Source organism: Piliocolobus tephrosceles, chromosome 11, assembly GCF_002776525.5.
Source record: "Piliocolobus tephrosceles isolate RC106 chromosome 11, ASM277652v3, whole genome shotgun sequence".
Classification (NCBI taxonomy): Eukaryota; Metazoa; Chordata; class Mammalia; order Primates; family Cercopithecidae; genus Piliocolobus; species Piliocolobus tephrosceles.
Window position 1 is genome coordinate 101,756,527 of NC_045444.1, and position 13,494 is coordinate 101,770,020.

At 45.1% G+C, this 13,494-nt stretch overlaps 2 protein-coding genes and 1 non-coding gene across 3 annotated transcripts in view; all 3 read left to right on the plus strand.

Moving 5' to 3' along the window:
- The first annotated feature begins 2,394 nt into the window (after nucleotides 1-2,394).
- On the plus strand, nucleotides 2,395-2,493 carry LOC111549472. The gene has a single exon (XR_002733750.1). It is a non-coding gene; the product is annotated as a small nucleolar RNA U13 (small nucleolar RNA).
- Nucleotides 2,494-9,209: 6,716 nt separating this feature from the next.
- Nucleotides 9,210-10,653, plus strand: LOC111548140 (cyclic AMP-dependent transcription factor ATF-4). The gene has a single exon (XM_023220425.3). It carries the CDS (start codon nucleotides 9,497-9,499, stop codon nucleotides 10,547-10,549), a length of 1,053 nt encoding a protein of 350 aa, XP_023076193.1. The 5' UTR covers nucleotides 9,210-9,496; the 3' UTR covers nucleotides 10,550-10,653.
- Nucleotides 10,654-11,369: 716 nt separating this feature from the next.
- Nucleotides 11,370-13,494, plus strand: part of ATIC (5-aminoimidazole-4-carboxamide ribonucleotide formyltransferase/IMP cyclohydrolase) — a 37,055-nt gene continuing 34,930 nt past the window's right edge. Inside the window, exons 1-2 of the mRNA XM_023220440.3 lie at nucleotides 11,370-11,554; nucleotides 11,877-12,003. Coding sequence (XP_023076208.1) covers nucleotides 11,536-11,554; nucleotides 11,877-12,003 — 146 coding nt within the window. The 5' untranslated portion in view covers nucleotides 11,370-11,535. The remainder of the gene's footprint in view (nucleotides 11,555-11,876; nucleotides 12,004-13,494) is intronic.

Below are 13,494 nucleotides of genomic sequence, written 5' to 3' on the forward strand. Positions count from 1 at the left end.
CTAGGATTTTAGAATCAAAGGAACTTACACTTCTGATCTAAAGATCGCTGTATATTACTTAGTAATTTACACACCGGAGTAAGACATGAAGAATACATCTGTGAGGGTCTGGTACCAAAATCCTGAATTTATGCAAGCTAGGTTCTACATAATCAGTTCTAAGTCTCTGGATTTTTTTTATGAATTCTGGCAAAACCAAGTATATATTAGTTACCACTTTTCTAATTTCAGATAATTCCCAAATTTGTATCTTATAGATGAATCGTGCTGTATAAATAATATCTAAAAAGTGTTAATGTAAACCTTTTCAAGAAATTCTATGCGTTATCTCAGTTAGCAACTGACAGACAATTCTTAGATTCCATCTAGACCAGTGGCGTCCACTAGAAATATAATGGGGATGACATATGTAATTTCACTTTATTATTTATTTATTTGAGACAGAGTCTACTCTGTCGCCCAGGCTGGAGTGCAGTGGCACCATCTCAGCTCACTGCAACCTCCACCCTCTGAGTTCAAGTGATTCTCCTGTCTCAGCCTCCCGAGTAGCTGGGATTACAGGCATGTGCCACCATGCCCGGCTAATTTTTGTATTTTTAGTATAGACAGGGTTTTACCACGTTGACCAGGCTGGTCTTGAACTCCTGACCTCAGGCGATCCACCCCCTTCTGCTTCCCAAAGTACTGGGATTACAGGCATGAGCCACCACACCCAGCCGACATATGTAATATTAAATGTTCTAGTAGCCACATTTAAAAACTACAGAGAAAAAAATAAATTACTTTTATAAATATATTGCTTTTAACCCAATATATGCTAAATATTGTCATTTTAACATGTAATCAATTAAATTATTAGAAATATTTTATATTATTACTGTTCTTGTCTAAGTCTTCAGAATGTGGTATTTGTTTTATACTTACAGAACTTCTCAATTCAGGTTAGCCACGTTTCAAAGTGCTCAATAATCACATGTGGCTCATCGATACTATAATACAGTGCAGGTCTAGATAGTTAGTTCAATGGTCAGCGACACATTGTATTAGGTGCAGGTCCATGCTATCCTTTGCTAGTGTGTTTCAGAAACAAGTATATTCATTTACTTTTAAAAATCTTTTAGGGTGTTTTGAGTTACTTCTATAGATTTCAAATCAACTGCCTTCCACAAAAATGACATTGCTTACTCAAATAATAATGTTTGAAAGTAGGATGGCCCAAGATTTGGTTAATTCAAAGCCTTCATAATGGCATAAAAAACCCCAGGCTCTTCTCTTCTTTCTTAAACCTCAAGATTCTCTCTCTTGAGGTCTCTACTAAACCCGTCTCTACTAAAAATACAAAAATAGTCAAAGGATGATTGTGACGGTTACTATAATCATATCCATAGAGGAAAAGGCATTGCTTAAGCTTCTTTCTAAGACTTACGAAAAGTTTTCCCAAAATATCCACCTAATACAAAAAAAGAAAGTAAAGAAGAAACAGAGGAACAAAAAAAGTTAGACATATAGAAAACAAATAGCAAAATGGCATAATTAAATATAACAATAATAACATTAAATGTGGGCCAGGTACAGTGGCTCATGCCTGTAATTCCAGCCCTTGGGAAGGCTGAGATGGGAGGACTGCTTGAGCTCAGGAGTTTGAGAATTAGCCTGGTCAACATACCAAGACCTTGTCTCTACAAAGAATAAAAAATTTAAAAATTAGCTAGGTTGAGGTGGGAGGATTGCTTAAGCCTAGGAATTCAAGTGTGCAGTAAGTTATGATTGTGCCACTGCAGTCTACCCTGAGTGACAGAGTAAGATCCTGTCTCAGAACACCACCACCACCAATAAAAAACATTAAATGTAAATGGACTAAACAATCAAACTAAGAGGCAGATATTGTAAAATTTGTTTTGGTTTGGACAATAAATTATGGTTCACTTAAAAACAATATATTTTTATTTGGTTTTAATGTCATTAATAGGTAAAAACTCATATTGAAACTCTAATTATAATAACATAATTGTAGGACTTTCTCAAGGATAGTTCTAAGGAATTAACACCCACACATTCTTGGAATCAGAAAATTGAAACGCAAGGATATTCAATGAGCCATTGATGGGGATATTGACCTTACCAAAATAACATAGGAGTTGAGGTAGAACACAAAGACTGTGAACTAGGTCCCCAGATCTCTGTGAATGAATGTCTGTGTCTGTGAATTGGAGGTGACGGAGACTAAGAGTAGAGAGTAGTAGAGATAGATCTTTTAAGTGTCTATAGTTAGTGTGTTATCTACTAGTTATTGTATTAGGCACTCAGATAAGCACAGAGAAATAAAATGCAGTCCCTGCCCATAAAGAGGAGTTCAGCATGAAGGAGCAGACAGCTTGTAAAGAAGTAAGTGTGATCCTTTTGCAGTTCATAAGCATGATGTTTGGGTTTTCACATGCATCTGTGAGAAGTACCTTCCTCAAACCCTGTTACAATGGTGGCTCACATCTGTAATCCCAGCACTTTGGGAGGCCAAGATGGGTGGATTTCTTGAGGCCAGCAGTTCGAGACCAGCCTGGCCAACATGGCAAAACCTGTCTCTACTAAAAATACAAACATTAGCTAGCCATGGTGGCCTGCACCCACAATCCCAGCTATTTGGGAGGCTGAGGCACAAGAATCTCTTGAACCCAGGAGACTGAGGTTGCAGTGGGCCGAGATTGTGTCACTGCACTCCAGCCTGGACAACATAGCAAGTCTCCATCTCAAAAACAACAACAAACAAACAAAAAACAATCTTGTTACAACATGAGGACATCAGCACATTACCTGTCTAACATTAAAAAAAGAAAGAAAGGAAGAAAGGAAACAGACAAATGAGTGAAATTCAATGATACAGGTGTTACAATTAAATAAGCTCCTGGATCAAAAAAGGGGAAAGAATCAATCCACCACATGGAGGATACAGCAATCAAGAAAGCCTTTAGAGAGAGAGGTAACATAAGATCTATTTGTTCTTGGATTCATTCTGACATTTTATTTGTAGAAACATTGGTAGTAGGAGTCCAGGTGCTGAGAAAGCTATAACAACTATTAATGCTGATGGTGGCTATTCAGCCAAGTGTGAGATACGATAGAGACTGGAGTTAAGTGGTTGACATAAGTAATCTAGAATAAGAGGCAGAGGCCGGGGGCTGTGGCTCATGCCTGTAATCCCAGCACTTTGGGAGGCTGAGGTGGGTGGATCACTTGAGGCCAGGAGTTCAAGACCAGCCTGGCCAACACGGATAAACCCTGTCTCTACTAAAAGTACAAAAATTAACTGGGTGTGATGGTGTACGTCTGTGGGAGAATCACTTGAACCCGGCAGGCAGAGATTGCAGTGAGCCGATATCGCGCCACTGCATCCAGCCTGGGCAACAGAGTGAAACTTTGTCTAAAAAAAAATAAAAAATTATTTCCTTGAAGAAGCTTTTCCCTCCCCACTGACAGTCCCTAGGTAGATCCCTCTACAATAAGACTACTTTTCTCTTGCATTATCAGATTTCCCTCTTCACTACTGAATCAGTCAGTGTTAGAGACATACAAATGTGAGTATTTATTCTTTCAGATTAAGAAAAAACAAGGCTGAGTGTGGTGGCTCACATCTGTTATCCAAACATTTTGGGAGGCCAAAAGCAGGAGGCTCACTTAAGCCCAGAGTAACACAGTGAGACCTAGTCTTTACAAAAATTAGCCAGATGTGATGGCCTGCATCTGTAGTTCCAACTACTTGCTAAGCTGAGGCAGGAGGATCTTGAGTCCGGGAGGTCAAAGCTGCAGTGAGCTGTGATAGCACCACTGTACTCCAGCCTGGGCAACAGAGTGAGACCCTATGTCAAAAAAACAAAACCAAAATATCAGTAAGCTCCCTGGACCCACTTGTACCACCAGTTACCATGCTATTCTTCTACTCTCCTTTTAGAGTATGGTTCTCATCTGGGGGCAGTTTTTCCCACAGGAGACATTTGGTAACGTCGGAAGACATTTCTGGTTGTCACAACTGGAGTAGGGGTGCTACTGGCATCTAGTGGTAGAAGCCTTGGATGCTGCTAAACATCCTCAAATGTGCACGACGCACCCCCCACCCCGTCCCCCCGCCACACACAACAAAGCATTATCTGCTCCAAAATGTCTATAGTGCTAAGGTTGACAAATCCTGTTTAAGAGCAAAACTCCTTGAAAGTGTCATCTCTATTTCAAATCTCCAATTCCTTCCCTCATTCTGTCTCTCTTTTTTTATTTTTGAGATGGAGTCTTACTCTGTTGCCCAGGCTGGAGTGCAATGGCTCACTGCAACCTCAGTCTCCCAGATGCAAGTGATTCTCATTCCTCAGTCTCCCAAGTAGCTGGGATTACAGGCACACCCTACCACACCCAGCTAATTTTTGCATTTTTAGTAGAGACGGGTTTCACCATATTGGCCAGGCTGGTCTCAGACTCCTGACCTCAATGATCCGCCTGCCTCAGCCTCCGACAGTGCTAGGATTACAGGTGTGAGCCACCATGCTCAGCCCCCTCATTCTCTCTTGAACCTACTCCAGCCAGACCCTCGTCTGTACCACTTCCCCAAATCTGTCCTTGTCAGGATAATCCAACATCTAATGGTCACTCTCAGTCTTCATCAGACTTGACCTGATTTGACTTGACTGCCAAATATTGGCAGTATTTGACACACAGTATCACAGGTATCCAGTGTCCTACACTTAACTCTGTCTTCCCCCCAGGGCTACTACATTTGTATCCTTCCCAATTTCAACTGATGTCAACTTTAGTCTTCCGGTTGTACAAGCGGTCGTCAATGCTCCTTCTCTTCCTCTCACACTTGGCATCCAATTTGTTAACAAATCTTATTGGTCTTCCTTCAAAATATATCTGGCATTTAATTACTTCCTCCAACATCCACTGCTGCCACTCTGGGTCATGCTACCCTCATGTTTCACCTAGTTTCAAGGTCCTGGATTACTGCGAGAGCTTTCGTAGGGATCCCCCTGCTTCCACCCTTGCTCTCATACAACCAGAGTGAGTGTGTGAAAGAGGTAAATTAGATGTCACTCCTTCTCAAAACTCTCCAAGGACTTCCTTTCTCATTCAGAATAAAAGCCAAAGTCTTTACGATGTGCCCATACAGCCTTATCCAACCTGATTGCTGACACTGTGTCCTCCTTCTCCTAGTGAAGTTCCCTCTGTTGCTACCGTACTGCCCTTCCTGACATTCCTCAGACACTACAGCCACACTCCCTATGCACGGCCTTTGCACTTGCTGTTCCCACTGCCTGGAACTTTCTCCTTCAAATACCCTGTGGCTTGTTATCCCCCACCCAGCCCTCCAGTCCTCACTCAAACGTACCTTGTCAGTAAGAAATTCTCTGCCAAGCCTTCTTAAAGGTGCAGCTACCTCTGCCCTGTCCCTCTTTGCTCTATTTTATCCAAAAGGATAAAGTGTCTCCTCATCTGCTGGCTGCAGTGTCTCATGCCTGTAATACTCGTACTTTGGGAGGCCGAGATGGGCAGATCGCTTGAGGAGAGGAGTTCAAGACCAGCCCTGCCAACATGGTGAAACCCTGTCTCTACTAAAACTATAAAAATTAGCCAGGCGTGGTGGCATGCACCTGTAATCCCAGCTACTTGGCAGGAGAATTGCTTGAAGCCAGAGGCAGAGGTTGCAGTGAGCCAAGATCGCGTCACTGCACTCCGGCCTGGGTGATAGAGCAAGACTTGGTCTCAAAAAACCGAAAAACATTAAATGCCTTCCTGAATGAATTTTCTTTCTTTTGCTTTTTTTCTCGCTCAGGTTATCTGTTAGACCTAATTAAGTAAGCTTATCTTCTTCTAGGCTTCAACTATTACTTGAATTTCATTAACTTTCCACATTTATTTATCTCTAACCTCACTTTTATTCCTGAATTTCATTTGTATTGCCAGCAATTTGCTGTATGATTTTAACTGTGTCCACCAATTATCTAGACTTTAAAATCAATATTTAGAAATGCAAACATAATTACCGAACCGCTGACGCTGACCTTAAATTAAAATAAACACATGCCACAACTGTTCTTTCTCTTACATATATTTTTATATTTTGGGTATTGCCTCAGCAGCTACTCGTATGACGAAGCAAAAATGATGGAGTCATCCTTACTTTTTTCTAATATTTCCTATATCTAATTGATCCCTACATCCTGCTAATTGTACCTATTTTGAGTTGTCTCACATAGATCACCTCTTTTCCACCTTCTTATGTGTGAGTGGATGCAAAACCTTCCTAACCAGTTTCTCTACTTCCGACTATTCCAATTCATTCTTTGTATTATTGTCAGCTTTATATTTCCAAACACTTCCAGGACCTTCAAGAAAAATGTTTGAATTTCATAATAGGTCATAAATTAGTTTAATCTTCTGAACCACAATAGAGAGGAATTTTGTACCAAGCTCCTGGGAATCACTTTATATGACAAACTACATCTACTTGAGTGGACAAACCCTTGGAGCAAGTCAGCCCAAGATGGTGCAGCTTTATTAATCCTTCGAGTCCAATAGGAGATCCAAGATTTGGAAGGGAGATGGAGGTATTTCAGAGAAAGTGATGAGTTTACACAAGAAACAAACAACATGGGGCAAAACCAGATTATAACACCTCCAAAGAACTGAAACAATTCATGTACATTAAATATTTTAAGGTATATTAATATGATTTCAGGGTCTTCAAGTTTCCTTTGGGAGGTGTGTGAAGTAAGAAGAAAAGAAATGAAAATGTAATCATTATAGTGTATACACACCCTTTCTGTCTTTCTGAAACAATAATTCTGCAATAAACCATTGGTGAAAGATGCATTCTGATCTTTGTGAGAACATCTCCCTTTTCTAAAACACTAGCTTGCTGGTGACTAGATCTTTGAAGACATACTTTGGTGCCCCGAAAGATACCTGATTAGCCAGACCAAGGGAACCAAGAAGGAGATTACACCTCTATTTTACTCTTACTAGTCTCTTTGCAGTTTGTACTTTCAGTAGACTACCTGTACTTAAATTTGCTTCTTAAAATATGATGAAGACTGCAGAAAAAATACTATGTCCATATTACAGGTAAAGCAACAAAGGTCCCCAAAAGATGGAGTGACTTGGCCAGGATCACAAAGCTAGTAAAAAACTCATTTACTCTTTTTGTAACATGTTAAGTCCTATCAAGTCGGGATTCTAAAACTATGGGAGAATTAATCAAAGTAAATATCTTTATTTTTATTTTTTGAGACAGAGTCTCGCTCTGTAGTGCAGGCTTGTGTGCAGAGGCACTATCTCAGCTCACTGCAACCTCTGCCTCCCAGTTCAAGCGATTCTCCCACCTCAGCCTCTTGAGTAGCTGGGTTTACAGGCACCGCCACCATGCCTGGCTAATTTTTTGTATTTTTTTAGTAGAGACGGTGTTTCACTATGTTGCCAAGGCTGGTCTTGAACTCCTGAGCTCAGGCAGTCCAACTGCCTTGGCCTCCCAAAGTGTTAGGATTACAGGTGTGAGCCACTGTGCCCGACCTACTTTTTGTATTTTATTAGAGACGGGGTTTCACCTGTTGGCCAGGCTGGTCTCGAACTCCTAACCTCAAGTGATCCACTTGCTTCAGTCTGCCAAAGTGCTGGGATTACAGACATGAGCCACCACTCCCAGCCTGTTATTTTTAAAAAAATTTTAAGAGACAGGCTCTTGCTCTGTAGCCCATGCTGAAATGCAGCCGTGCAATCATAGCTCACTGTAACCTCGAACTCCTCCCACCTCAGCCTCTCAAGCAGTTAGGACTGCAGACATGCACTATGTTGCCCAGGCTGGCCTCAAACTCCTGCCCTCAAGTGATTCTCCTATCTCTGCCTCCCAAAGCACTGGGATTACAGGCATGAGACACCGCATCAGGCCCCAGAATAAACATCTGTAAATCAAAGAGTCTGTAATGAAAGAAACTCTACAAAATTAGTTTAGTGCCGTGTTTTCTCTATCAATTTTTTTTTTTTTTTTTTTTTTTTTTGAGACAAAGTCTCGTTCTGTTGCCCAGACTGGAGTGCAGTGGCGTGATCTCGACTCACTGCAAGCTCTGACTCCTGTGTTCCCGCCATTCTCCTGCCTCAGCCTCCAGAGTAGCTGGGACCACAGGCGCCCACCATCACGATCGGCTAATTTTTTTTTTTTTTTTTTTTGAGAGGGAGTCTGGCTTTGTCGCCCAGGCTGGGGTGCAGTGGCGTGATCTCGGCTCACTGCAAGCTCCGCCTCCCGGGTTCCTGCCATTCTCCTGCCTCAGCCTCCCGAGTAGCTGGAACTACAGGCGCCCGCCACCACGTCCGGCTAGTTTTTTGTATTTTTAGTAGAGACGGGGTTTCACCGTGTTAGCCAGGATGGTTTCGATCTCCTGACCTCATGATCCGCCCGCCTCCACCTCCCAAAGTGCTGGGATTACAAGCGTGAGCCACCGCGCCCGGCCTTCATTAATAATTTTTAGTTATACATCATGTGTCTACGTTTTCATTCCATCATGAGCTCCTCGAGGACAGTGCTTAGGTGATATTTATCTCTGTCTTCTGACACTGTATTTCTGCCATCCAGGCAGAAAAGGCTCAATAAAAATGTATTGAATCGAATAAGTATTTGTAATTCACATAACAGACAAATGCCTGATGCCTACGCAACTGTTTATTTCCCCTTATCAATAAATGTTAGCATTGTTTTCTCCTTTCCCTGCTTTCAATTTCCTGTAAGAACCTAATGGTGACTGGCCAAGGAAATTTCCTTTTTAAATTCAAAGTTGGCACACACACTGAAGACACTGTGATAATCTTAATATATTCCTCGTAGGAATGTGAGAAGTGTTCAGAGCAAAGGGTTAACATATTTGGAGGTCAAAAAATTGATTCTAGGCTGGGCGTGGTGGCTTCCGCCTGCAATCCCAGCACTTTGAGAGGCCAAGGCGGGTGGATCACCTAAGGTCAGGAGTTCGAGACCAGTCTAGCCAAAATGGCGAAACCCCAACTCTACTAAAAATACAAAAATCAGCCAGACGTGGTGGTGAGTGCCTGTAGGGCCAGATACTTGGGAGGCTGAGGCAGGAGAATCGCTTGAACCCGGGAGGCAGAGGTTGCAGTGAGCCGAGATCGCGTCACTGCACTCCAGTCTGGGAGACAGAGCAAGACCCTGTCTCAAAACAAAGAAACAGATTTTCTGTTTCGTCCGCCTACAGATGTAGTTTCGTTCTCACGTGCGCGCCTTCCCTCCTCCCCGCCCGCAGGGTCCACGGCCACCATGGCGTATTAGGGGCAGCAGTGCCTGCGGCAGCATTGGCCTTTGCAGCGGCGGCAGCAGCACCAGGCTCTGCAGCGGCACCACCCCCAGCGGCTTAAGCCATGGCGCTTCTCACGGCATTCAGCAGCAGCGTTGCTGTAACCGACAAAGACATCTTCGAATTAAGCACATTCCTCGATTCCAGCAAAGCACCGCAACATGACCGAAATGAGCTTCCTGAGCAGCGAGGTGTTGGTGGGGGACTTGATGTCCCCCTTCGACCAGTCGGGTTTGGGGGCTGAAGAAAGCCTAGGTCTCTTAGATGACTACCTGGAGGTGGCCAAGCACTTCAAACCTCATGGGTTCTCCAGCGACAAGGCTAAAGCGGGCTCCTCCGAATGGCTGGCTGTGGAGGGGTTGGTCAGTCCCTCCAACAACGGCAAGGAGGATGCCTTCTCCGGGACAGACTGGATGTTGGAGAAAATGGATTTGAAGGAGTTCGACTTTGATGCCCTGTTGGGTATGGATGACCTGGAAACCATGCCAGATGACCTTTTGACCATGTTGGATGACACGTGTGATCTCTTTGCCCCCCTAGTCCAGGAGACTAACAAGGAGCCCCCCCAGACGGTGAACCCAATTGGCCATCTCCCAGAAAGTTTAACAAAACCCGACCAGGTTGCCCCCTTCACCTTCTTGCAACCTCTTCCCCTTTCCCCAGGGGTCCTGTCCTCCACTCCAGATCATTCCTTTAGTTTAGAGTTGGGCAGTGAAGATATCACTGAAGGAGATAGGAAGCCAGATTCCACTGCTTATGTTGCCATGATCCCTCTGTGCATAAAGGAGGAAGACACCCCCTCAGATAATGATAGTGGCATCTGTATGAGCCCAGAGTCCTATCTGGGCTCTCCTCAGCATAGCCCCTCTACCAGGGGCTCTCCAAATAGGAGCTTCCCATCTCCAGGTGTTCTTTGTGGCTCTGCCCACCCCAAACCTTACGACCCTCCTGGAGAGAAGATGGTAGAAGCAAAAGTAAAGGGTGAGAAACTGGATAAGAAGCTGAAAAAAATGGAGCAAAACAAGACAGCAGCCACTAGGTACCGCCAGAAAAAGAGGGCGGAGCAGGAGGCTCTCACTGGCGAGTGCAAAGAGCTGGAAAAGAAGAATGAGGCCCTAAAAGAGAGGGCAGATTCCCTGGCCAAGGAGATCCAGTACCTGAAAGATTTGATAGAAGAGGTCCGCAAGGCAAGGGGGAAGAAAAGGGTCCCCTAGTTGAGGGTAGTCAGGAGCGTCAATGTGCTTGTACATAGAGTCTCTGCTGTTGCTGTGTGTTGGAATAAATTATTTTGTAGGGAAAAAAAAAAAAAACAAAGAAACAAGCAAGCAAGCAAACAAACAAACAAAAAACAGGTTGGGCGTGGTGGCTCACTCCTGTAATCCTAGCACTTTGTGAGGCTGAGGCGGGCGGATCACCTGAGGTCAGGAGTTTGAGACCAGCTTGGCCAACATGGCAAAACCCCACGTCTACTAAAAATACAAAAATTAGCCGGGCATCGTGGCGCCTACCTATAATTCCAACTACTAGGGAGGCTGAGGCAGGAGAAGCTCTTAAATCTGGGAGGCTGAGGTTGCAGGTTGCGTGTGACACAGCCGAGATCGCACCATCGCACTCCAGCCAGGGCAACAAGGGCGAAACTCCATCTCAAAACAAAACAAAACAAACAAACAAAAACCAACAAACAGCAACAAACAAAACGGAGGATGGTAGATAACTGTCCAGATACTTTCCAGCTTTGCCGCTATATGAACTATTCCTTTTGTTTAGTTTGTTTTCAGCATGGGTGCTTTGGCACTTTCAGGTACATTCCAGCCTCTGGGAACAGGCTTCCTAGAATAACAGGCGTTTGCCCCAGAGGCCGTGGGGTGGCCTCACTTTGGGGGGCCTGGGTAGATCGTGGCTCCCAAGCCTGAACTTTGGGCTCGCAGGCAGGATCCCTTCCAGCCCAAGCATCCCGCCCAGGCGCGCCAGGCAGAGCCCCGCCCCACCCGGCCGTTCCCTTTCGCCCCGGGGAGCGGATCTTGGGTTTGAAACTGAGCAGAGCAGGGCGCGGAGGCTGGCCGGCGGGCCACGTGACAAGCCCGGAGACAGCTCCGCCCACCCGCTTCCTGAGCCGCACCTCCAGGCCTACCTCCTCCCTTCGCACGTGGTGCGGCGGCCACTGCTTCCTCCAGCTCGCCCCAACCCAGTTCCTGCAGCCATGGCTCCTGGCCAGCTCGGTGAGGCCCTAGCGGAGCGGCGCGGTTCGTGGCCCCCCAAGCTCCTGCCATCGGCGGCGGCGGCGGGACCCTGCACGCAGGCGCGGCGCTGCGGGTCGAAAGCCAGCGTCCCCGCGCCCCAGCCGGGCCCCAGCCTGCGTGGGGTCCGCCTTAGAGCAGGTCGCGGGTGTAGGACTTGAGGAGGCCTGGGCCAGGCCTGCAAACGCTGGGTCCAGGTGCTGGCCTTGCGATTCGAGAGTCTCCTCCCCCAGACCCTCCGAAGGCCTTGCAGACCACAGTGCAAAGTGCTGCGAGTCATGAGAAAAAATGTCTTCTCTTTCAGCCTTATTTAGTGTCTCTGACAAAACCGGCCTTGTGGAATTTGCAAGAAACCTGACCTCTCTTGGTTTGAATCTGGTCGCTTCCGGAGGGACTGCAAAAGCTCTCAGGGATGCTGGTCTAGCAGTCAGGTAAGGCACAGCTAGTTCATCAGAAAGGAATGTGATCACATTAACCAGGAAGTATTGTATTCCAGGCACCAGGAGCTAAATAAATGCCTTACTTACTCCTCCCAGTAGCGCTGTGAGGTTGGTGCAATACTTCTGCACTTTATGGAAGACAAAAATGAGGCTCAGAGAGATTTACTAACTTTTAAGACCCTGGACGACCGGGTGCGTTGGCTGACGCTTGTAATCCCAGCACTTTGGGAGGCCGAAGTGGGCGGATCACTTAGGGTCAGGAGTTCGAGATCAGCCTGGCCAACATGGTGAAACCCCTTCTCTACTTGAAATACAGAAATTAGCTGGTGTGGTGGGACACGCCTGTAATCGCAGCTACTGGGGAGGCTGAGGCAGGAGAATCGCTTGAACCTGGGAGGCAGAGGTTGTGGTGAGCCGAGACTGCACCATTGCACTCCATCCTGGGCGACAGAGAAAGACCCTGGACAACACACTGGAGAGATTTAGCAACTTCTGCACAAGTTGAGTAAGGGAGAACTAGGATTGGAACCCCTGCTGTTCCTGATTTTAGGACCCTAGTCTTAGCCACTTCCTTAAACAGATTAACTTAGGTGGGCCACTTGTTATGCAAGGAAAACTTAAGTTACTTTGGTGATTTAGTAAAACTTGACATCATGAAGATTCCAATCTACCTCCCTTCCCTTAGAATCTCTGGTAACCATATGAAGGTGCAAACCATTCATTCCCACTTTCACAAGCCCTTCATTAGCTGACTAGGCCATGGAAAGAAGGGACTTAGAAATGATTAAGCAGGATGCCATTCCTGACGTCAAGGACTGGCATTCTGGCAGGAGAGGGAGTAAGTCTACTGAAAGGTAGAAAATGAAAAAGACTGTAGGATAGCTATTTAATAAACGACAGTGAGAGTTCGGAGGAACGAGATGCCCACCACTGAAATATATTTTAGAATGAAAGAGGTGAAAGGTATCTGTCTGCTTTTTGTTGTCATGTGGAAAATTTTGCTTCTTGGTTTCTAGATCCATGTAGAGGTAGGTTACTACCTTTTCTTTGTGCAGTTCTCAGCTATGTGAGCAGTACACAGCTTCCCTAAATTTAACAAGATGGTAAGAATGCCTTACTTTGTTAACAAACACATATTTTATATTATCCAATGTCTTTTTGTGTCTTGTCTCTGTGGTTTTCATGGGAAACCTGTGAGAATCATGGCAGGCAAGTTGGCTGTTTGCTCATCAGGAACCGAATGAGAATTTGAAGTCCAGACCTGCGTTCTTTCCATTGGGCCAAACTGGGTCCTCCTGTGGTAATGGAACCTTCTTTGAGCAAAATCCTCATCTGTAGTCTCGTTTTTTCCCCACCAAACTTCGTATGATGGAAACATTTCAGACACAAAAGTAGAAAAGTATAATGATCCCTTGTGTCCTGTATCTGTCACCCACTTTAGGTACCTATCAACTGATTAGTCTTATTTCTGTACCTCTACCC